Raw genomic sequence first — 24,803 nt, forward strand, 5'->3', positions numbered from 1 at the left:
AGAATCAGGACTGCCAGATGGCCGCATGAGTGGCCAATTTTGCATAAATTGGTCATACCGAAAACTGTACTATAATTTTTAAAAAGCAGTGTCTATTTTCAATAACAGTTCTTGACTAGTCTAATTTTGTTAGTCAAAACCGATGTGTTTTTCAATGGATTCAAAGTGTTAGTAATGTTTGCCACGTATATTCTTATTTGCTAATGATAATGTGAACCAAGATAATTTGGATACTTTGGAAGTCAAAATGAGAAACTTGGCCATCTGGCATGACATGCTAAGACTTAGAACTGAGGCAAGGGAAACAATGATGATATCACAGTAAGTGTGGGCTAGCAAGTCGAGAGAATGAAAATGAATTGACGTTAATGCTAAATTTTAATGTTTTTGACCGATTAACTTCATTTAATGCCATTGATATTTAAGGAGAATGGCTTTGGAGTCTCTAAGTCACCTCGATATCTTTTCGTTTCCAACCGACCGGCAGATTCGATGATGCAAATGCAAAGTAAAGTATAGAGACAGAGAGAAGGATCGGTGGAACCAACATTTAGCACCCTTACTTTAAGTTGTCCACTATGAATTTAAATAGAAAAAAAAATTAACTCCTCCCATCAAAAGCAGTTCAGATTTGAAGATGCATTTGTTTTCTTTAACAAAAAAACATTCGGGCCATTCCATGTTGTCTCAGATAGGTAGTTGCATGAAAATTTGAGATTGCAGCAATTGTTTTCAAAACAGTCTCATGCTATTCTGCAAGAAATACACTTTTCAATGGTACCAAAATTATGACAATGTGACAATTAGAACCAAAGTTACGGGATTATTAGTCCGCAAAAGTGGACCAAAATACTTAATATAATTTAAGAGGAAAAAAGAAACTAAAACTGTGACCAGAGAGCAACCGAAAAGCGGGGGAAATGGAAAATCATGGTTATTTGGGGTGGAATACATATAAAACCATATATCAAAATGATCGCAAAGGAAAGACGAAGCAAATTTTTTAAAAATTAAATGATTATTATGCAATATTATGCAACGTCATGCAATTACATAACCCTAGAAAATGAAAAAAAAGGCGCGAGGAACGGATAATAACTTTAAAAACAGATTTGAGGGTGGTCTTCTTCCAGAGCATGCTTACAATACTATGGCTATGATTAATTTTGAACACAAAATTTGTTAAAACAAGAGGAAAGGAGCGTAAACGTATGAATTTAGACACTAAAGTTGTGTCCTTGGGGAAGGCACTTAATATTTGGCATTGGCAAATGAGCAACAGACGAAAGATGACTGGTATTCGGAGAGAAGAAAAAAAACAAAAAACAATGAACAGGGCTAGAAATAAAGTTGAACAAGTGTCAGTAAATGCAACTTGCAAATTTACTGCCCAATGTTTTTTGCATCCTTGGACAAGACATTTGGGCACCAACAGTACTCGGGAGAAACAACAAGCTTGCCGCTTTATATATGCAAACATGGTCAGTGATAAAAATGCAAAATTAAAAACAAGAACTACATAAGAGTGGTAGAGAAAACTTAACCTGAAAATGCAAAATTGAATATTACGTAACATATTACATAATAACAAACAATAAGCCGATAAATACCGACACTTTGCAAACTTTCTGCAACATAGGCATGTCATATATCAAACTGAACATCTCGAAGAGATGTATCATATGACTAACTATTAAACTACATTAAAATTGAAATGAACTTTAGAAAATATGATAATTGCTTTGCATTCAACATCACTAAGAGAACAGATAATTAAAGGGTACTCACGTACTGACTCGCTTAAATCCATAAGATGGCTGAGATGTGGCAAAAGACAGAAGACAACAAAATCTAGGCACTCTGGGTTGTTGGCTGCATGGAATGTAGACACAGGCAATATCCAGGTAATGATACTGAATAAATACATCGAAGTCCAAGCAATGATACAGAAGTAGTTGGGGGAGACTGACGATCAAATTCATGTTGTTACTTCAATTTCATATTTAAAAATACAAGATAGATTATTGGAGCTGGAGGTGGCAGACAATCAAATTCATGTTGTTATTTCAATCTCATATTTAAAAATACAAGACAGACGACTGGAGCTGGAGGTGGCAGACAATCAAATTCATGTTGTTATTTCAATTTCATATTTAAAAATACAAGGCAGATTATTGGAGCTGGAGGAGGCAGACGACGGGAGTTGGAGGTGGCAGACAATCAAATTCATGTTGTTATTTCAATTTCATATTTAAGAATACAAGACAGACGACTGGAGTTCGAGGCGGCAGACGACTGGAGTTGGAGGTGGCAGACAATCAAATTCATGTTGTTAATTCAATTTCATATTTAAAAATACAAGATAGATTATTGGAGCTGGAGGAGGCAGATGACGGGAGTTGAAGGTGGCAGACAATCAAATTCATGTTGTTATTTCAATCTCATATTTAAAAATACAAGACAGACGACTGGAGTTCGAGGCGGCAGACGACTGGAGTTGGAGGTGGCAGACGATCAAATTCATGCTGTTATTTCAATTTCATAGTTAAAAATACATTTCAAACGACTGGATATCGAGTCGGCAGACGACTGGAGTTGGAAGTGGCAGACGATAAAATTCATGTTGTTATTTCAATCTCATATTTAAAAATACAAGACAGACGAACAAATTCACAAGGTGAGTACAATACCAAACTTGAAAACATCAAATAAAAAGGAATCAATAAACATATCCAATCAAAAAAATGAAAGGTCAGCTGTGACCATGTCAGCCAGTACAGCACTCACGTCCATGTCATAGTCCTCAGAAGAGGACTCGGCAGCATCCAAGTCCCAATAACCTAACGTGAACTTTGATGGTCGAGACTTGGTAGCAGGAATGACTGCACGAATCCTCCCCCAGTAAGTTACATCAACTCCCTCTTCCGATTCCCAAGTATGTTGAAAAAGGGAGCCGAGAACATCCTCGCGGTGAATTATTTTATTTATAAAGCCCTTCTGTGTCAAGCTGAGTCCCTCATATATTGAATTTGTAGGATCCTGCTTTATGAGGGACTCCTTGACTTCTTTCTCCAGTGCCCGCCTCATCTTCTTGTCTCGTGCCTGCCCCACCAACAACTGCCTCTCCTGCTTAGCAGCACCAATGTTTTTGGACCACCTAGAATGAGCTGCCCTTAAATAAGAGCCCCTCTTGACAGCATACTTTATTAGTCGTTCCTGTGTGTTGCTGTCATGAGTGTCAAGCCAAGGAAGGGTCCTGTTGGTTCTTGCCTTGACTTTTGCATCCAGGAACCCTAATGAAGCATTTGGGGCACGCCTCCATAAAGCATCTGTCATCCCCAAACTCCTCTCTGCCCAAATATTATTTGGTGAAGCAGACTTCGTTGACTGAAGGTCAGCATCTGATGGCATCGATAATATGCCAGTAATGTATTTTCCCAGCTGATTGCAGGTCACCTTCTTAAATGCTGCAAGAATGGCAGTTAGATATTTCTGCAACAAAGCTGGGTCCTCTGTGTTTCGCAGGGATGTCAATACATTACTCGCAGGAACAGCATTATCAAATACATCCGAAGATGAGGTGAGCATATTTAGAGGTTGCTCAATGAAGGCTGTCAAGTTCTTATCAAAGAGCCTGATATACTCACCCATCTCCAGATTGCTCAGTCTATGGCTATTCCCATAAAAGAGGGTCATCCAAGGGCCTGTTATCAACTTCCCACACAGTCCAAGAGCTTGGAACTGGGCAACCATTCGATTGTCATTCAAATCCCTGAGCAAGGTCCGACGGGCTTCAAGTCGACAAAATCTGTTGACAAAAATGGGTAAAGGTAAACTTGTTTGTCAATTGGTTATCAATCACCACAAAGGCAGATAAGATAATTAACTCAAACACACAAACAATAGGTCTATTAGAAAAAATAAAGAATTGAAGCGAAACAGCTTTTAAAAGACAAAAACTATTTAGGCTTCTTCAAAGCACTATAAATTATAAATTTAAAAAATGTGGTGAGAAAATGTGAGTCAAGAGCCTTTTGCACGGACTAAACTTTGTCATCCACAGTGGTACTCAAAACAGGGATATACCGTCGGAAGGCCAGCGAGCTACCATAAGACCACGAAGCCGTACAAATAGTATAATTTGATTTATCTGGGATCTTACTATTATTAAAATGAATGTGAATCATTACAGAGAGAGAAAAAAGTTTGTAATGGACATAGGCTTAAAAAAAAATGAAATACAAGATAAAAAGAGTAAAGTACCTCTCAAGGTATTCAAGTAGTTCTGATTTGTACGCTACTATGCTGCCAGCCATTCTGAACATTACATGCAGTCTGTTGCCCACATAACGGACAAATACATCCGAGGGGATGTCCTTTCTTGCCATGAAAGACTTGAACCCAGACGGATCCCCAGTCTGCTTGTATCTGTAGAGGATCAAAAATGAATGTAAAAATAAATATGATTTGTTAAAGAACCAAGGTGACAAACAAGTGATAGTGTCCTGAAAAAAAGGATGGTAAATAAATTTCGCAAGCAAGTTCAAATGTAAAGAGCCATTAAATTGTATATATTTTTTCCCCTCAAATATATTAAATTCTCTTTAACACCTCACTTCATAAACTGTAACACTATTTCCTTGTTTCCTCATCAAGAATATGTGCATTGGAAATTCACTTTAAAAATAGGAGCAACGATGAAATCAACAATGAAAACTGTCATCAGCCGATTTATGATCAGATATGGCCCTTCGTTATTTAAAACAATGCAATGATTCAAATTTGAACCTTTTGATCCAAAGGCAAGTGTCTTGCCACTTAGACCTAAAGCCTAGAAGTAATAGAAGAGATAATATTTGTACAAAACAAGTGCATTAAATCTGACAATGAAACTAGGGGAAAAAAATCATGCCTACCTGATCTTAGAAATGGCATAGATGAAGTTGGCAGCACAGCAGTCACCTCGACCATTGCTTGGAAGCCCGTCTTCCTTGTCCAGATTGCCCAGAGCTGAACGTGTGTGGGAAGCAAAGCCATCCAGGGGATGAACATTACAATTCAGCTCCATAATGTCCACCTCCAACTCCTCTTTCAACTGTTCCACAACACAGTGGTTGACTGGAGCACGATCACTCACTGTGCTGGAAATCTTAGACAGGAAATCATTCTTTATTGAAATGAAGTCCTGTCCACTGTAGATGGAATAGCTTGTGGCTATCTCATCGATAACCGAGATGATGTGACGAGTGTAATCCTTTGCTGATCCACTAGCCAACTCGGCTATCGATAAAGTAAAAGTTGCACTCTCTGTTGAGATGTGAATTTGATTGGCATGCTGAGCTGCATAGGTTGTTGCATCCCAACAAAGAGTGGCACATTCACATTTAAGTACAGCCTCAGCAACCTGAAGATGTGACAGAGCAGATAATTCATAAGCCATCCTGGCAACAGTAGACTTATGAGGCACCTTCACCTCATTTGAATTCCCAAGCTCCTGTAAAACATAACTCACAACGCCTCCAGAATGAGCTACAGGAACCTGAGAAATCAAAGTTTTATATATCACCTTCCTCATTTTAGAAGAATAATGCCTCCCTCCTACAGGCTCAAAATCATCCACCTCCTCAGCTTCCTCAGTTGAACTTACAAGATAGTCATTTGCTATCTGTAAGTTCTTTACCTCCTGACTTAGGTTTGTCAGCTCCTTGTTCACAGCATTCAATTGGTCATCCAACTCTCCAACTGTTTGTTGTTTCCCATCCAATGCCCGCCTCAACCTACGGTTTTCTTTCTCCAGCTCAGTAGTTGAGGGTCTGGCCTCCAATGATCTAATTTTTCGTTTTAAAAAACGCCGCTCTCTCCTCAGGACTTTCTCAGTGCTGCACTTTCTGGCAAGCGCCTGAGAAAGACGTTTGTTTTTCAGGGAAAATGTCCGTGCCCGTCGAACCTCAGCTCTCAAGCGTCGACATTTAGACAATGCCTCCTCCAACTCAACTCTCTTCTGTCTACAGCGGTCACAGTCCTTTCGTAGATTTATTGAATGGCAGACTGATGTTGTAGTAGTAGTAGTAGTAGTGGTAGAAGTAGTCGTAGAAGTAGTCGGCAGCACATAAGGTGTCTGCATCAAATCCTCTGCCTTCCTCCAGACTCTCTCATACTTAAGACTTTTTACACAATTTTTCATTGTGTTCAGCAATTTCCCTAGATGAACTTGGAGAGCAGCTTTGTTTAGGGCTGCCTCCATTTCCAGAAAAAAAGAAATTGTCTTGGGTATGCTTTTCCCATTCTTCTGGAAAGCATATAGTAAATGCCCATTCTTCAGTGATGTACTGTTGAATGAGCAAAAGTTTTGAAATATAAAGCTATTGAGCTCATTGATGTTTCTTGGAGTAGACATTCTGGAGTATGATCTGTCAGTTAAAAAAAAAAGGGGTGGAAGAGACAAAAAAATAATAATTACAACAATATCCTAGAAAAAGGAAATGAAACGTGAAAATGTGGTGTCATAATGAACGTCTGACTCTGAAAACAAAAAAAGTACTTCGATTATGATTAAATCAACAAAATTAAAAGTTATATAATAATTTTTGTTGTGGTAGTAAAGAGTAAAGTAATGAATGAAATATACTTTCACTTGAATTGACTCTATCATGCTATTCTGTATTATTTGTATTGAAATTAACCACATTAAATTAAACCAACACTTAACCTGCAGAACAAACAAAAATAAAAGATAAAAAATAATATCAATGGAACATCATAATTTTTAGTTGTCCGGTATCATCCCAGTTAAAAAGTCATTTCAGTTTCAACATTCATTCATAAAATAAAACTAAAATTATGGATGGGACTATTTTCAGTCTTTTTACAGCAATTATTCAGCTTGAAATTATTTATACAAGTCACAAAAGCAAACGCAGTCGATAGTTTACAGACTGCACTGTACACAGGAGACTCGGGGATACATCGAGAGGCAATCCTGGTTGGCCGTCGCCAACTTCATGAACACGCGTCGTATTTAAAGTCACTAAAAGACGCTTTCGCCAGCATCAATCACCACCAAAATTCACACAAATAGAGAAAAATGGTTGGCGAATAATATAACATTAATTAAAAATAGGTAATATAATGAAAAATGTATTTAAAATGAAGTTAAAACTTACCAAATTTTCAAACAGCTGGCATCAGAACAAAGAATGAACGGATTAAAAATCTGAAAACGCCGCCTGACGCGCTGGCTTCTCCTCTTTAAAATGAGACCGGAAGTGACGAAATTAGTGCACAGGAAGCGATTCCACGGCAATGGAAGTAAAACTATGTTCACCGGTTAACACAATTTTCACTCCAGAGCCGTAACATCGATATCGGGGCTCGATCAGCGGCTCAGCCACGGGCGATGCGACTACCTAGTATCTGTAACAGTAACAGACTCTGTTCCAGTTCCAGGACCAGGATTCCAGGACATTTTTTTCACTGGCTGCGGCTATTCGGACTCGAGTCTGAATAGTCTCCCGTGGCTATTCGGACTCCAATTCCAATGCGCATGTGCAATCAACAGTTGTTGTTTTTTTTGGTGGAAATATTGATAATTAAATAGAATTGATGTTAATCAAAATAACAATTATAATTATAATAATAACTTTATTAAGAAAGACAGTCATTGATCAAAAGTAATAAACGTCAGTTAAAGTAACTGCGGTCGAAAGGAAAAACTTTGTTAACAACACAACGCGATGTCCAAACAAAATCAGGACAATTTTTTTTTTAAATTAACATATTTTAATATTCTAACAGGCAACAATCCTTCTACTTCTACAGTCTGAAGCAGGGGTCATGAGAGTCAAGAGTCGTATTGACATGAGCAAAACAGAATTTCTTCTGAACTCTTCTTCTGTTTCTTTATCAATTCTGCCCACTGCCGCACTGTGTTTCACTGTGCACGCACGTTTGACGGGAGACTATTCAGACTCGAGTCCAAATTGCCACTTTGGTCACTTTCACAATTTCAAACGATGACGATGATGATGAAGCACACATTCTGATCATTCTGGATTTTCAATAATAAACACTATTTTACTTAATGATTCAGAAGGGAAATTTATCCCCATGAACAGCTAATATGATTAGTTTTGAATTTTGATGTATTTCAAACCACAAACTGAATGCTTACTAATTCAACAACTAAGTCTTAAGTTCACAGAATTTTGATAACCCAATCCCAATATTATATTTTAAAAAATTCAACGTGCATTCATTCAAGTTAATAAGTATCAAACGCTTTTGCACTTTTATTTATTCCCCATCAATTGTGACTGAAACAGTCGTTCTTTACAGGACACATCCGTGGATATTCATCATTGTTATAAAATTCAATTACCTTTATTTAATCTCATCTGCTATTCTTTACCTCTTTTAGAATTTGTTTCAGCAGAAAGTCCTTTCTCCTACTTTAACTTTCTCGCATTTTTCACAAGCTACTTTTAACCGGAGAACATTCCAACACACAAAATGAAATCACATATATTATTATTATCATTTAAGCCATTATAATAAATGATACGATTTTTAAAATGTTACTCAACCCTTGTACTTGTGTTGGCTGATTCAAACTTTGAACGATTCTGACACCTCTCTCTCTCTCTCTCTCTCTCTCTCTCTCTCTCTCTCTCTCTCTCTCTCTCTCTCTCTCTCTCTCTCTCCTCCTCTCCCACTCCTCTTCTCTCTCCTCTTCATTCCCTCCCCCTTCTCCCCTCATTCTTCTCTTTTTGGGAAGATCAGCCAAGGTGGTAACCTAGTCTCCAGAACACAAAGCAAGTTTCTCTCAGGTTACACAACCATGCAGGAAATGTCCAGCCAGTCTTTAAATTCATCACCACAACTGAGGACAGTCTCAAACTCTTCTGCCAATCTCATCACATGACAGTGCAGGATTATTTTATCCATAGACTCATAGACAACGTGAATGTGCACACAAATATGATAAAGTCTCTCTACATTTACACACGCTCATGCACACAAAGAAAGTGAAAGAGAGGGTATTCAAGAACTAGGCCTAATCTCGCTCTTGGTTTCCCTTTGCTTTAGGCTTACCGGAGCATAATGTGGGCTAATGACAAATGCACTGCATTTGGAGGTATTGAGTCGGTTTCCATGATGATGATGTACAATTGGCATAGCTCTTTATGCAATTTGTCATGTCCCTGTTATGTCTAATTAGAGGTTCTTCTGTAACTGATAAATTTTACTAAAGACAAAGAGGGAGAAAAACAAACAAATGGGGATTTTAAAAAAACCTTGTTATAACCAGGTCCCTTAAACATAGGTTCCACTGTACTAATTGCCTAGCAGTGTAGAGTTAGATCTTTTATTACCAACTTATTATCCATACTCCGCCATGTCATGTTTAATAACATTGATTTTATCATGAAAGAAAGATATAATGGTTTATTGCAACGTATTATATTTAGTTTTGCACATGTTTTATAATCTTTCTCTCCCCCTCTCCTCCTCTCCATCACAGTGTATTTCAAAGTTACCCCCCAAGATGATATCATTAGATGCTTCTGAAAAAGGCACATCTGTCGACAACACTTGGACAACTTTGATAAACAGCAACATGGCAAATGGGATTAGGTGGAAAAAAGGCTGGCTACTGGCATTAGCTGGGCTTATTTTCGTGCTGTTGATATTTTATCTGGCTTCCATGTCCTCAAAGAGTGGGGTCAAGAATTTCAATATTTTTCAGCCCAAAGGCCAGGGTCATTTTTCTCCACATGTCAACTGGTTTTGGGTTAAAGGTTATACTGTTTGGCCAGAATTCTCACACAAACCTAGTATAGCGAATGTGAGTTTTTTGCTTTATTATTTTAAAAAAATAAAAAATAAAATAAAAAAAATAAATATATATATAAACATTTGAAAGATAATTAAGTTTGACTTCTACAACTTCTACATGGCTGCCAACTGTCCTAATAAAATTTCGGGATTGTTCCGATTTGGTCATCTGAGAAACATTTAATGAAAACACAATTGGATCTGTTTATGTGTATGGAAATGATCTTTGCATGTCCCAGGATTATGATGGAACAGAGGAAGCTCTACATTTAGATTATATTATATAAAAATCCCACACATAGTGCTGTGTATGGACCATGACAGTGTTGTGCATTAGGGTGTCCCTTTTGAGCTCTTTGAAAAGTTGGCAGCTAGGATATTATTTTCTTCTTTTTTTTTTTTTTCATTATTTCAAACTTTTGTTTTTTTATTAATTTTATTTTTATCACTAGTAAAAAGCCCGCAATTTCGCGGGGAAAGAACTATTTTTATTCGATACTGTAATCACCATCATTTAATGAGGGCAGATTGGTAAACAATGTTGTCTGTGTAATTTGGTATATCTTCGGTTGATTTTTCTGTGTGGCCCAATAATATATTTAATAATATATTCCCTCAACTAACCCCAGGAAAAAATTAAACCCGTACCTTTAATTAACCCCAATAGGAAAAACAAACACCCTAGCACTTTAATAATACTTATGACTAACCCTAATAGGAAAAAAAAATCATCCGATCTCGAGCTAACCCTAATAGAAAAAATCATGACAAATTGAATAAATAAACGCCTGACAAAAGATCAAAGGTGAAAATACAAATTTAAAGAATACTGGGGATGTAGGAGCTTTCGGAATGTCTCCCCTTTACTTAACTTATGGAAAAACAAACTTCCTAGCACCTTTAATAAGACTTATGACTAACCTCTCGAGCTAACCCTAATAGAAAAAAAAAAACAACTCTCGGACTGCTTTGCACTACCTTTCAATATTTAACAAATCAAAATAGTGGCTGAAAATCAAAACAATGGTCAAATTAAGAAATTTTAAACTTTCACAAATCTATCTAGGTTTGTTCTAGAGTTTTTAAAATACTTCTAGATATAATGACAAATTGAATAAATAAATGCCTGACAAAATATCAACGGTGAAAATACAAATTTAAAGAATACTGGGGATGTAGGAGCTTTCGGAATGTTTCCCCTTTACTTAACTTACTAAGACTTATGACTAACCTTAATAGAAAAAGAAATATCCTCGATCTCGAGCTAACCCTAATAGTAAAAAAAGAATCAAAATGGCGACTGAAATACCTTCATGTGATCAAGTGAATAATATCACTATGAATGCCACGATTTGCTGAAAAATGCCAACACCCACACACACATGTATACACCACACACATAAACACAAACACACATGCACACACACACACACAAACATACACGCAATTAGAACATACATAACAATACTGATCACCGCTAAATCAACAACACAACGGAAGTTATAATAATACTTGATGTCATAAATAGATGACGCAAATTGACAACTTTTTACAATGTCAAAATTAGTTGATTTTGGGAGTCAAGTGTCGTCGTTGGTACATATTTTATGATATCTGTTTGACTCAACGAACTTTCAAACTGACTTTAAATTATAAAAGGAAATCAAGTTATCTGTTTATCTATCTGTAAAAAATACATTTCTAATTTTCAAATCTTTCAGTAGAGTTGTGCGCCGTAACAATTTTTTTATTGACTCAAATAAGCACAATGTTCTCCACAATGCTATATTTTTTTAAGAAAGGATTTGTTGTAGTTGTTTTTGTTTTTAAAAAAACTGGTTTGATGCAATCAATATTGTTAGGAGTAGTTGAGAATTTGTCATAGGATTTTATCAAAATCAAACTTCCAGTAGATCGTTATCAATCACAAAAGTTATCTCCCCCACCCCCTGCATTGACCTTTAAAATACACATATTGTGTCACTTTCATGATAATGGAAGTCTGCATTAATTTTTCTTTTTTTCTAAGATCTTTTCTTTTTAATGTTATGTTTTGGGGAAAGCCTCCATTCTGTCAATTGTGGCCATTGAAAATCTCAGAGGATAGACAAGGTCCTTAAAAAAAAGTATAGAAAATGAGACTTGGATCACAAAGTTTTCATTGTAAAGCCTTTTTTTCTTTCTTTCTTTCTTTCTTCTTCTTCTTCTTCTTCTTCTTCTTCTTCTTCTTCTTCTTCTTCTTCTTCTTCTTCTTCTTCTTCTTCTTCTTCTTCTTCTTCTTCTTCTTCTTCTTCTTCTTCTTCTTCTTCTTCTTCTTCTTCTTCTTCTTCTTCTTCGTTGTCTCCTTCTTCTCTCCCCTCCCCCACCTTTTTTTCTTCAATCTGCAATCCTGTTCCTTGATGTGGTGCTTATTAAAGAGAAATTTATTTCTCAACTGTTTTTACCCACTGTATTGGGACAATGTTTTTCATCAGAAGATTAAAAAAAAAGAGTGATACTGTTTCTTCTTGAATTTATAATATCTGTGTGTGTGTGTGTGGGGGGGGGGGGGGGGGGGGGGGGATAGTAAACAGCACCAAACCGGTATCCTCTAATTTTTAGAGGATTAAGATGAAATTTTAATAAATTATTATTATTTAATTTACTTTGTTAAAATGAGAATAATCTTACAGATCAAGAAAAGAAAAAAAATATTATGAATCAATCACAGCAGTGTAGATAAAGATTAATGTAGTTTCAATTGACAAAATTTACCATATTTTCAAGTCTGAAAAGAAAGGGAGATATACATTCATATTTATTCATATTGTTTTTTTTTGTTTTTCTTTTTATATATCTCAAAACAGGAACATTTCAGAACTCATTGTGTCAAAAATGCAGATTTTAGTATCACTGGTCTGCCTAGAATGGTGAAGGAATGGGAGTCATCAGCCGACACTTCCTGCCAGTAAGCTTGTTGTTTTAACCTGTGACTTTGTTTCTTTTTAAGAGAAAGCATATAGGATTAAAAGAAAATACTTGCCAACTGGAATTGGTTTCTCATATTTTAATATGCTTTAGAGTCCAAAATTTGGTAATATGATCGATAATCATGACCATAATATGCTGAACGCAGAAAGCCAGAGTTTGTCATAAAAAAGGAAATGGAAATACAAGTGGATTAATAATTGATTATTATCGCCTCCTGCATGTGGACCTGAATAGCAAGACAGATTGTTATGACAGGTTTTTCTTATTTCTGTAGCCTTTTAAGTTTCCACATAAATGGCGACTTTCTTTCTTTCCTCCTTGCTTCCCTCAATCCTTTCATCCCCCCCCCCCCTCCCCCCTCAGTCCCACTTCCTTCTCCCTTACCTTGTTAGCATGGTTGCTCTTATCACCCAAATTGTTAGTTTTTCCACATATACTCCATTACTTCCCGTAGTGGGCAGGGAGGTACATACTGTGTCTTCTATCCCCTTATATCTGTTTTCCAACAAGCTTTCTGTCTTTGTCTTGGAATGAGAGTACTTGGTTTTGTCCTGGCCCTGGCCGGAGTCCTAGCTGGGAGGGAAACAGCCAAATGCATAGTTATTATTTTGGGAGATTATATTTTTTACCTTGTAAATCATCTCTCTGTTATGTATTATTATATTTGTTATTTTGAATGTATAATGTAAGCATTTGAGTGTATTCCTCTTTGTTGGAATTTGTGCTTGTGTCCGGATGAGACTTATAGGTGATCTCAAACTAAGTACATTGGTGGTATGCTCTTGGAATCTACATCTGATCCCTATTTGTTCTCAGTTCCCCTATGTCTTACTTTTTCTTGGGTGCTTTAATTGTAATTCTGGAACTTTTTACTATCCCATTTTTTCCTTTTTGCTGGCGCTGATATAACCTAAATGTGTTGCAAGCGCCGTAAAACCCTTAAAAACAAACAACATACTCCATAATTACTTATTTGAGTGATTACTTGGGGTGGAAGAAAAAGTCCCGGGTATTCAGTTTTCCAGAATACCCACATATTATACAGCTCTGCTTATTTCATATTTTAAGAGCTGATACTTTCAATTAAGATGTAATTTAAATATCTTGGATACATAATAATAATAATAACTTCAGATGGCAGATGTGGCACCGAAGAAAAACGAAGAATTGCAATAGCTAAAGATAGTTTTAATAAAATGAGTTTAATTTTTAAAAACCACAATATCTCAATGACAACAAAACATAGGGTATTGAAGGCCTATGTATGGTCAGTATTATTATATGGCTGTCAAAGCTGGACAATTACAGAAGACATTAGAAAGAAACTGGAGGTAGCAGAAATGTGGTTTCTTAGAAGGATGTTAAAAATCTCATGGACAGAGAAGAAAACCAATGTAGAAGTATTAGAGCAAGCTGAAACTAAAAGGTTATTAATTCGTACAATAAGAAAAAGACAAATGCAATTTTTAGGGCACCTATATCGACATAAAGGTATCAGGGCTGAGAATCTTCCGCCTAAAGGCGGATTTCCGCCGAAATGGTGGTTTATCTCCGCCCATCACCATCACTATTCCGCCTATTAAAAAGGCTCACCACAACCACTACATCAACATCCCTATCACCACTACTTTTACAACCACCACCTGTACTACAACAACCATCACATCATCATTCCTATCACCATTACTACTACAACCACCACCACATCGTCATCCCTACCACCACCACCACCACATCATCATCCCCTCCGCTACCACCTACAACCACCACCACCACTACAGCTACAACCACTACTACTACAACTACCATCACATCATCATCCTTACCACCACTACTACAACAACCACCACCACATCATCATTCCTACTACCAATACAAATACATCCTCCACCACCACATCATCCAAACTATCACTACTACAACCACCCCACATCATCCCTACCACAACTATTACAACCACCACCACACCATCATTCCCAACACCTCTACAGCTACAACCACCATATCATCATCCCTATCATGACCCTACTACAACCACCATCACATCATCATCCCTACCGCCATCTTTTCTTACTACTACTAAAATATGTTGTAATTACACTCTCAACTTTTGAAATTTCTCCAAGTGGTGTCAGAAATTATTGCGAGACACATTTTTGATTGCATCTCAGTAAATTTTTTATGAAATTCAAATATATACGTTATCGTCGCATAGATAGGTCTTGAACTCCATTTTTGTGACCAGTCATTCTCACCCCTAAGCCATCATGACATCATCACCATCTCTACCACAACTACCACCACTACGACAGCAACTATCACATCATCATCAGTAACACCATCTCCATAACCACATCATCACTGCCCTCATTGTAATCAGTACCACCTCTAGTGCAAGCACCACTATCACATCATCTTCCTGGTGGGGTCTTTTGACTTGCATGGATCAGAGTTGCTTTCTGCCTTTGTCTTGGCTTGATCCTTTTCCTGGCCAGATTCATTGGCACGGAGGGAAACAATTGAATGTAAAGTCGTTTTTGGGATATGATATGTTTGTCCTCCTATATCATCTCTATTTTGTGTGACGTTAGATTTGTTGTTCTAAATTTTGTATTTCTCTCATAAGGATTCTGTGCTTGTGTCTTGGTGAGACTTTTAGGTGACCTCAAACTAACTACATTGATAGTTTGATCTTGGCGTCCGTTTGTGAGCCTTCTTTGAACCAGTCACTTTTTCTCCGGTGCTTTTGATCTTACTTAAATCTATATTCTTTAACAGCCTCATATATATTTTAAGTGCCGCTGAAATGACCTACAAACATATACACGTGCACACAAAAATCAATAAAGTTCCCTCAGTTCTTAAGTCCGTTAATTTTTCACTTTCATTTATCTGTACTCATCACTACATTCACTTTGAGATCTCTCTCTCTCTCTCTCTCTCTCTCTGTCTCTCTCTCTCTCTCTCTCTCTCTCTTTCTTTCTCTCTCTCTCTCTCTCTCTCTCTCTCTTGCTCTCTCTTTCTTTCTCTTTCTCTCCCTTTCTTTCTCTCTCTCTCTCTCTCTCTCTCTCTCTCTCTCTCTCTCTCTCTCTCTCTCTCTCTCTCTCTCTCTCACACAAATCAGTAAAGTGCACCCAGTTCTTTAGCCCCGATAAGTTTTCACTTTTCATCGTCATGTACTTAACAATGATGCACACACACACACACACACACACACACACACACACACACACAAATCAGTAAAGTGCACCCAGTTCTTCAGCCTCAATAAGTTTTCAATTTTCATCTTCATGTACTTAACAATGATACACACACACACACACCCACACACACACACACACACACACACACACACACACACACACACAGAGGATTCAATTAAAATGTTAATTTCCTGGCAATTTCCAACATGAAACATACGTTAACTTAATATTTATGATTAACAAATAAAGCAAATACACACCTAACAATAAAGTTCACTCAGTACTTTTAACCTCGGTTAGTTTTGCACTTTAATCTCTCTGTACCTATCACCATATTCACTTTGAGCAGTCTGTCTCTCTCTCTCCCTCCCTCCCTCCCTCTCTCTCTCTCACTCTCTGTCTCTCTCTCTCTCTCTCTCTCTCTCTCTCTCTCTCTCACACACACACACACACAGACACACACACCTGGGTGGGGTTCCTGACCTCCCATAGTGGGCAAGGGGGTACATACTATGTCTTCTATCCCCTTATATCTGTTTTCCAACATGCTTTCTGTCTTTGTCTTGGAATGAGATTACTTGGTTTTTTCCTGGCCCTGGCCAGAGTCCTAACTGGAAGGGAAACAGTCAAATGCACAGTTATTGTTTTGGGAGATGATATTTTTTTCCTTGTAAATCATCTCTCTGTTATGTATTATTATAGTTGTTATTTTGAATGTATAATGTAAGCATTTGAGTGTATTCCTCTTTGTGCCTGGATGAGACTTATAGGTGATCTCAAACTAAGTACATTGGTTGTATGCTCTTGGAATCTACATCTGATCCCTTTTTGTTCCGTTCCCCTGTGTCTTACTTTTTCTTGGGTGCTTTAATTGTAATTCTAGAACTTTTTACTATCCCATTTTCTTCCCTTTTACTGGAGCTGCTATGACCTTAATGTGTTGCAAGCGCTGTAAACCCTTAAAAACAAACAACCAAAACACACACACACACAAACACACAATATCTTTCCTTCTGTCAGACAAACCTAAATCTATAAAATGGATCATATCCTTTTCACATCAGCAATCATTCTCTCTTTTCACGTTCAAGTACACACCTTATCACCACCACCACCACTATCATCATCACCATCATCATCATCATCATCATCATCATCATCATCATCATCATCATCATCATCTTCATCATCATGATCATCATCATCATCATCATCATCATCACTGCCACTACTACTACAACCACCACCATCGCCACACCATCATTTCATGAAGCACCACCATTACTACAACCACCTCCACCACATCATCATCATCATTGCCACTACCACTACGACGTCATCACAACACTATCACTATTAAAACAACATCTTTACCACCACTACTACAACCTCCTTCAACACAACAATATCACCACCACCAATTCTGCAACCACCACAACCACATACATTATCATTACTGCCACCACTACAACAGCCACCATCATATCATTATTACCACCACACCTACCATTCATTTTAATATTTTATACGTCATAAATTGGTTTTGGAACTTTACTTGATTTGAAACAAGGGGTATGAGGATGATTATAGATCTCAATAGATTATATTTTGTTTGCAGAAATTCCTGTTTAAGCATTGAAATTGATCGGAATTGTTTCTGACATTTACGTGAGACAAATTTTAAGCTGGCGTCTCTGGTCAACTTGAAACAATGGGATGTGGGCATTAGTGAATCTGTGAATACGGGAGATGTTTGTGGCGACTACCACTACTACTACAACCATCATCACATCATCATCCTTACCACAACTACTACAACCACCACCACATCATTATCCCTACCACTACCATTACTACAACCACCATGTTATAATTACACTTTCAGTTTTTGAAATTCCTCCGAGTGATGTCAGAAATTGCTGGGAGACACATTTTGGATTGCATCACAATAACTTTTAATGAAATTTAAATTTATAGGTTATTTTTTCATGGATGGTTCTTGATCTAAGCGCTGAAAAATTTCCTCCTTTTTAGTGACCAGTCATTAACACCCCTGAGGTATTGAACATCTTGCTCTCACAGGAAAGATAGAAGGTATAAAGAGTAAAGGTAGACCAAGAAAAACATTTTTGAATCTTTTGAACAGCTGGGTGACAAAGAAAGAAAAGAGTAATATTAGTTTTCTGAGGTTATCTGATCAGAGAGATGAATGGCGTACCATGATCACCAATGTCTGGCACAGACTTGGTACTTGAAGAAGAAGAAGAAAAATTAACCATCACACTTAGTTTTAAATCCAAACCTATTATATCCTCAGGACTTTACACAAAACTTTTGATGCCATCTTCAATGTTGAAGCAAGGAAAGCCCATTTAAAGATTCCCCAGCCTTTTAAACCTAAAGTTAGCCGCTGGCTTGGTAATAAGCAGGCTTTAATGCAAGAGTTATATGATCAGGTATGTTGTGGACATGTATTGATGTGTTAAGTGTTCATAATGATTAAGTTGCTTCTCTCACAGTGTCAAATCCAAAATATCTAAATACCTTTTTTGAACAGTTTCAACTGCCTTTCGAATTTAACATGTTTCAGTTTTTTTGTAATGTTTATTTAGTGTTAAGATATTTTAATTATTAACTATGATGTCATAATACAACCTATATGAGTGAACCTGGTTATCAAGGCCCATAGATAATGTTCCTTTTTGCTTTGAAAAAAAAAAAAAAATATATATATATATATGGTTGATGGGAGTTAGTTGGAACAACGTAGAGTGCTCGACAGTTTCTTGGAGAGAATTATTTATTTATTCTCACCTCGTTTTGTTACATGTAACATGTAACACACACACACACACACACATATATATATATATATATATATATATATATATATATATATATATATATATATATATATATATATATATATATATATATATTATATATATATATATATATATATATAATTCTATTTACTACATTTGGTAGCCCATTGTATAAACATCACTTAGGTCACCCAGCTATATATCTCTTATTAAAGACAAGTTCGGCCACACAGGGGCACTAAACATGTTAAAATGAAACAATGAATAATTCCACAAAAATGTGCGTAAAAATTATACAAAGTAAAAGAGATACAAAATTAACTGGATGACCTAACTTTTACTAACTGTTTTCACTTACTTAGGCAGCCCACAAATTGCAATGGTATATTTCCTACGTTAGGAACTCCAATAAAAATGTGAGTTAGGTTACCCATGACAATATTTGGTGTTTTTGGATTGTTTATGTCTTTGCTTGTTTTTAAGGGTTTTACGGCGCTTGCAACACATTTAGGTTATATATCAGCGCCAGTAAAAAGGAAGAAAATTGGATAGTAAAAACATTCTAGATGTACAATTAAAAGGACTTAAGGAAAAAAATAGGGCAAATGGGAATGGTTCAAATAGAGAACAATAAATGTAGATTCCAAGAACATTCTATCAGTGTACTTAGATTGAGATACCTAAGTCTTATCCAGACACCCGTACAAGATCCCACAAAGAGGGATACACTCAAATGTTTACAAATCATATGTTAAAGATTTAAAAAAAAATAACAGTACAAAAGAGAGAAGATATACAAGGAAAAAAATATCATCTCCCAAAACTTTGACTATACAATCGACGGTTTCCCTCCCAGCCAAGAGCTCCGGCCAGGGTCAGGACAAAACTAAGCATCTCATTCCAAGACAAAAACAGAAAGCAATTGGAAAACAGATATAGGGGGGTAGAAGACACAGTAAGTACCTCCCTGCTCACTATGGGAGGTCGGGAACCCATCCCAGTATGATCGTTTAAAGCACCAACCAATTACATTCGAGCAGTAAATAACACACTTGTCTTAGGTTGATAGAAAATTGAATGTACCTACATGTGTAAGCATAAAAAAATTCTATCCAGACAAGTACCCAACACAAACGATAGAAGTAGAAGTATAAACGGACAGAGATAAGCACATTTATTAAACAAATGATGACGGTAACGACTTTGATTTTAAAATAAAAATTTATTAAAAACCAATATGAGATAAACATATATTTTAAAAATACGTGATGTTACCCATGAACAAGAGTTTGATGAAATTATACACCAAAAATACATGATTTATGTCACCCAATGGGTCACTTAATGCATATTTGTAACATAAACATTTAATGAAATTATACACCAAAAATACATGATTTATGTCACCCATTGGGTCACTTAATACACATTTGTAACATAAACATTTAATGAAATTAAACACCAAAAATACATGATTTATGTCACCCAATGGGTCACTTAATACACATTTGTAACATAAACATTTAATGAAATTATACACCAAAAATACATGATTTATGTCACCCAATGGGTCACTTAATACACATTTGTAACATAAACATTTAATGAAATTATACACCAAAAATACATGATTTATGTCACCCAATGGGTCACTTAATACACATTTGTAACATAAACAAGAGTTGATGAAATTATGCACTAAAAATAAATGATTTATGTCACCCATTGGGTCACTTAATGCATATTTGTACCATAAACAAGAGTTGATGAAATTATCCACTAAAAATAAATGATTTATGTCACCCATTGGGTCACTTAATACATATTTGTACCATAAACACTTCATGGAATTATACATCAAAAATACACGATTTGCAATGTTACTTGATATCTGCCATGTATTTGGAAAATCTGACTTTTCCTTATCATACATAAAAGGCTCCCAAACCATTGAACCAATCATCACCAACATTGCATGGTGTTTACAATCGACATAAAATAAATGTGCTTTGTATGAATTTTTGTTTTGATAAAACATCTGGATGATTTTATTTTATTTTTTAAAAAGGTGAATTTGTTCATCAAATCCACTCAAAAACACAGATGCCATCATCTTTAGCATGTTGACTGCACGTATGTCTTACAGTATAATGAGGCAGTCGATACCTACCAGATGGTGGTTACTTTCAATATTTTCAATGCAATCATTCTTGTAACAAACATTATAAATATTGAACAGTTTTCCACTCTTAATTTTGTGAAAGACAAAGCGAAATATTTTACATTTGACTAGATATCCTGTCAACTTTTAGATGATTACAGGTTATCACTAAAAACAATTTTAAAATTCAAGACCTAGAAATTTAATTCAAGACCAGCAATTTAAAGAAAAAAGACAAATATCAACACACTTACAATTTACAGAAAATGTTTACACTGTTACATCCAACAGGGGAAGGGTGATCCAAGCTTGTATATTATATATGTATGAGCATCAAAGACAAGAATTAATACACCTGTCACCCATCTTATGTCTTGTATCATATCTATGCTATGAACAGAAACTTCTGAACTTCTTTTTCTCGTTGAAGACTTTGTTTCTTACCAAAGTTGCCTTATTTTCATAACCTTCAAGAACTTTGTATTTTGATAAAAATTCAAGTACATCTCTTTTGCTGGGAAGACATCCTTTATTTGAGGTATCTGTGATATATTTCTTCAAGTAAGAGTTTACAATATCGGACTCGTGATCAGACCATTTTGTATATTGACGTTGAGTAACGTCTGGTGATTTTTTGCTTCTGTTTCCAGCAAGCTGTACATTTTGTTCATTTACTGTTGCTTGCTCAGAAGATAGCTGGACAGTTCATGTTGTTGAGGTAATGTTGTAGAACAAATATCTGAGTTGCTGATTTCCCCTTCTTCATGTAAAACTCTTTGAGGCTGTGGTGTATCATCTACTGAGTTCAACAAGAAATTCCCCACTTTTGTGATTTCTGTCACTGCCAATGGACACTGGTACACATTTCTATTGAAAGATTCAGAGTGTCCCATGTGACGATAAAAAATGGTCCTTTGTTCTTCTGGAATGTCTAATTGAGCAAACATGGTGGAAACTCTATGTCTAAACTTATCAGCAATCAGGAGGTGAGGCTGCTTCAGTCCAAGACAACGTTTTCCAACAGACTGAAGGCAATGGTATCCACTGGCATGGTCAGTTGATTGACCAGTGTTGGGAAACAAATATGTATTTTCAATAGAAACATTACAATTTATCCTCTCACTTAGAAGTTTTGTTATAGGCTCTATTGTGTCCATTGGGAACAAAACAGGAACAAGTTTTCTATTACCTTTGCCAGCTTGGTAGGCCAGTTTCAGATTATCGATCAAATATTTTTACATTGGATCGTCAACATTCATAATTAAATTTGGATCGATCCAAGCACCTGTGATGGCATCTCTCTACTCAGCTAAAGTAAGCCTACTTAGCTCACCACCTCTTCGAGCATTAAACATGGTTATCCTTGACAAAATTATATTCCTCATGAAAATAAAAGTCTGTTTATCCAGATACCAAATTGAGCCATCCCATTTACCATTTCCTGCAACAAGTATTTTCTGAAAGTTGAAATATCTTCTTCCAATGGCATGGCTGCTGGTTTACGAAGACCACCCGTTTTAATTCACATTCTACTTGAGCTGAATAAAAGATAAATCTCCAATTCAGATTGAGGACATCTATAAATCTGCTCAAATCTTGCTCTTTTTCAAATACACCTTTCATAACAAAGTACCCTTTCATGACGTTGACTGCCTTCTTTAGAACAAATCCGATTCTCACTTTCAAACCGGCCTTTTGGCCATCATCTTTGTCACAAAATTTGATGACAACCTTTTCAAGTACATTGAATTGTTTGTAGTCCAACACATCTGGTCCCGAGGCATTTTTGTTTTCGGACTCTGCTCGTAATAAATAAATTAAGTTGGCAAACAGTCTCATCTCACCCATTATAACGGATCTTTCCTTTTTTACTGATCTTGCCCATTGTTTTTTCCAAGCAACAATACAACTAAATCTGTTCTGCAAATGTCTCCAACATCATCTTTTCTAAACCTATCAATGACATTGGTCTTAAACTCAACATCAACACCTATTTCTTTTGTACAGTCTGACAAAGAAGTCATTTTAATTGTGCCAGCTTGCAAAGACATCACTCGAGAACACTTTTCTTTGTGACGAAATATATTTTTGCCATCAAAAAAGCCTAAGCAGCCAGAACACATTACTGTAGCAGCATTGCCTTGGCGTCTCTCCCTTATTAAAGTTGCTTGCTTATCTTTGCGATGAATTTCTGCATTTGCTTTAAAAATGCCGCTTTTTTTCATGGTATCAAACATTCTGTTTTGCTCTTTGCTCAGTAGTTTCAAAGCAGAAATCACCTCCTCCTCTGTACCGTGTTTTCTTTTTATATGACGAGTGAGATGGGTTGGAAATTCATCACAAAACTTACACATTCGTTTTGGTTTCTGAAATGTAAATCAAAGAAAAGTTCATTGCCCAGATGATAATGCCATAAGCAGTGATTTCATAAATGCTTGAAAAAAATATCCTTGAGGACAAATCACCTTTTAAAAATAATGTCTACTAAATAAATTAGATAGAGGAGTGTTGATGTTCAGATATTTATGAAGGTAGGCTTAAAAACACGAAAAACATACTTAATGAAATCTAACCATCTTCCCAATAACGACCAAAATTTATAATGGCCACTTTCTAAACTCTCGACTCCCAGAATCTCAATCCTCTTACAATTGCACACTAATTTCTAATTAAATTTGTGTTATTAATTATTTAAAAAAAAAATTATGCCTTTTTCGCCACATCATAAGATATCGTCGCCTAAGCATTCCACAAAGGAATATAGATAACTCATCAAACAAGATGTCTGATGTGAACAACGATCACCTATGTTGTCCAAGTGAGCAAATTGGGGGTTAATAAACTTGCTCAAGGAAAAAAAACGAAAGTGCCTGAAGCGGGGCTCGAACCCAGGTCCTTCCGGGACACAGTGCAATGCCTTAACCACTCGGCCACTATAATTTTACAACTAGGGGACTATAATTCAAATCTGATCCATCTTTTATACTACATGGGCTTTCATCACACTGGACAATTATTTCAATCAACACTGTGTACTATATTACGGTATAGTTATTTTAACTTAAAACCATTAACAATGAAGAGACATTTGAGACAATTTGTGTAAATTTAAGTGATTGACATTGATGTTACTGAATATAGTGCCATGGAAGAGCCTGCGTTCAGAACATGCATTACATTACATTTAACCCGATCCCTAAAACCATTAGACAAAGACTGGTGGCAGGAGACATTCTATGTTTAAATACAGAACATCTCCAAAGACTTGCATTTAATGTATCTATACAGTTTGGCTGGACCGGCTGACAGTCTTCTTGATACAAATTCCAGTTAATGACTCTTAATAAAATCACAACTCTAACCTCCTAATCCACACTCATTAACACCTTGTACACCTGACAGTTATGCTGCTAGTATTGCAATGCACCATAAATGTACCTTGCCAAGCAGATATTTAAAAAATTGGAGATATAGACCCGATTTACTCAAATTGTTCCTCTGATGTTGCATAATCAAAACAGACGTTTATCCTTCCGTTAAAGTCAATTCGTCAAATAAAGTAATAAGACTAACCTTATTACTGCTTTCATTCCTATTTTCATTCAGTCGGGATGGTTCAAGACGGACTTCTTGTGGATTTGGTAACTTTTCATCAGGCCTAAAAACATATTCTTTTTATTAGAAATTTGATGTAAAATAGTAGTAATCAGTAATAAATATAATTCATAAAAAATAGATTATATAGCATAAGTAGATACCTAGTTGCTCCAATCATGATCAAGATAAAAATCAAGAGTTATATCCTATTAT

General features: G+C 36.1%; 2 protein-coding genes and 1 pseudogene across 4 annotated transcripts in view; 1 reads left to right on the top strand and 2 right to left on the bottom strand.

The window, feature by feature from the left end:
- Positions 1-24,803, top strand: part of LOC144974612 (uncharacterized) — a 41,905-nt gene continuing 17,102 nt past the window's right edge. Inside the window, exons 1-4 of one of the 2 annotated variants that reach the window (XM_078917643.1) lie at positions 1-321; positions 9,521-9,844; positions 12,681-12,781; positions 18,325-18,463. In XM_078917643.1, coding sequence (XP_078773769.1) covers positions 9,545-9,844; positions 12,681-12,781; positions 18,325-18,463 — 540 coding nt within the window. In that variant the 5' untranslated portion in view covers positions 1-321; positions 9,521-9,544. Of the gene's footprint in view, positions 509-9,520; positions 9,845-12,680; positions 12,782-18,324; positions 18,464-24,803 lie in introns of both variants that reach the window. The other variant, XM_078917644.1, reaches the window with a different exon arrangement.
- Positions 2,601-7,253, bottom strand: LOC144974611 (uncharacterized). The gene is made up of 4 exons (XM_078917642.1): positions 7,164-7,253; positions 4,917-6,410; positions 4,264-4,428; positions 2,601-3,808 (listed from the first exon to the last, which is right to left on the bottom strand). Exons 2-4 carry the CDS (start codon positions 6,395-6,397, stop codon positions 2,737-2,739), a joined length of 2,718 nt encoding a protein of 905 aa, XP_078773768.1. The 5' UTR covers positions 6,398-6,410; positions 7,164-7,253; the 3' UTR covers positions 2,601-2,736.
- On the bottom strand, positions 20,035-24,226 carry LOC144975531 (uncharacterized; annotated as a pseudogene). The gene is made up of 2 exons (XR_013645941.1): positions 24,176-24,226; positions 20,035-23,359 (listed from the first exon to the last, which is right to left on the bottom strand). The product of XR_013645941.1 is annotated as an uncharacterized LOC144975531 (transcript).

This window comes from Berghia stephanieae, chromosome 6 (genome assembly GCF_034508935.2).
Source record: "Berghia stephanieae isolate SIO BIC M18660-M18661 chromosome 6, UCSD_Bste_1.3, whole genome shotgun sequence".
NCBI classification, from domain to species: domain Eukaryota; kingdom Metazoa; phylum Mollusca; class Gastropoda; order Nudibranchia; family Aeolidiidae; genus Berghia; species Berghia stephanieae.

What these genes read in the sequence shown, in the direction of transcription:
- LOC144974611 (XM_078917642.1), bottom strand. Translation starts at nt 6,397, where the DNA reads ATGTCTACTCCAAGAAACATCAATGAGCTCAATAGCTTTATATTTCAA. An exon ending in TATGCCATTTCTAAGATCAG is followed by an intron (nt 4,429 to 4,916) that starts GTAGGCATGATT and finishes GATCCTCTACAG; the next exon opens with ATACAAGCAGACTGGGGATC. An exon ending in CTACTTGAATACCTTGAGAG is followed by an intron (nt 3,809 to 4,263) that starts GTACTTTACTCT and finishes TTTTGTCAACAG; the next exon opens with ATTTTGTCGACTTGAAGCCC.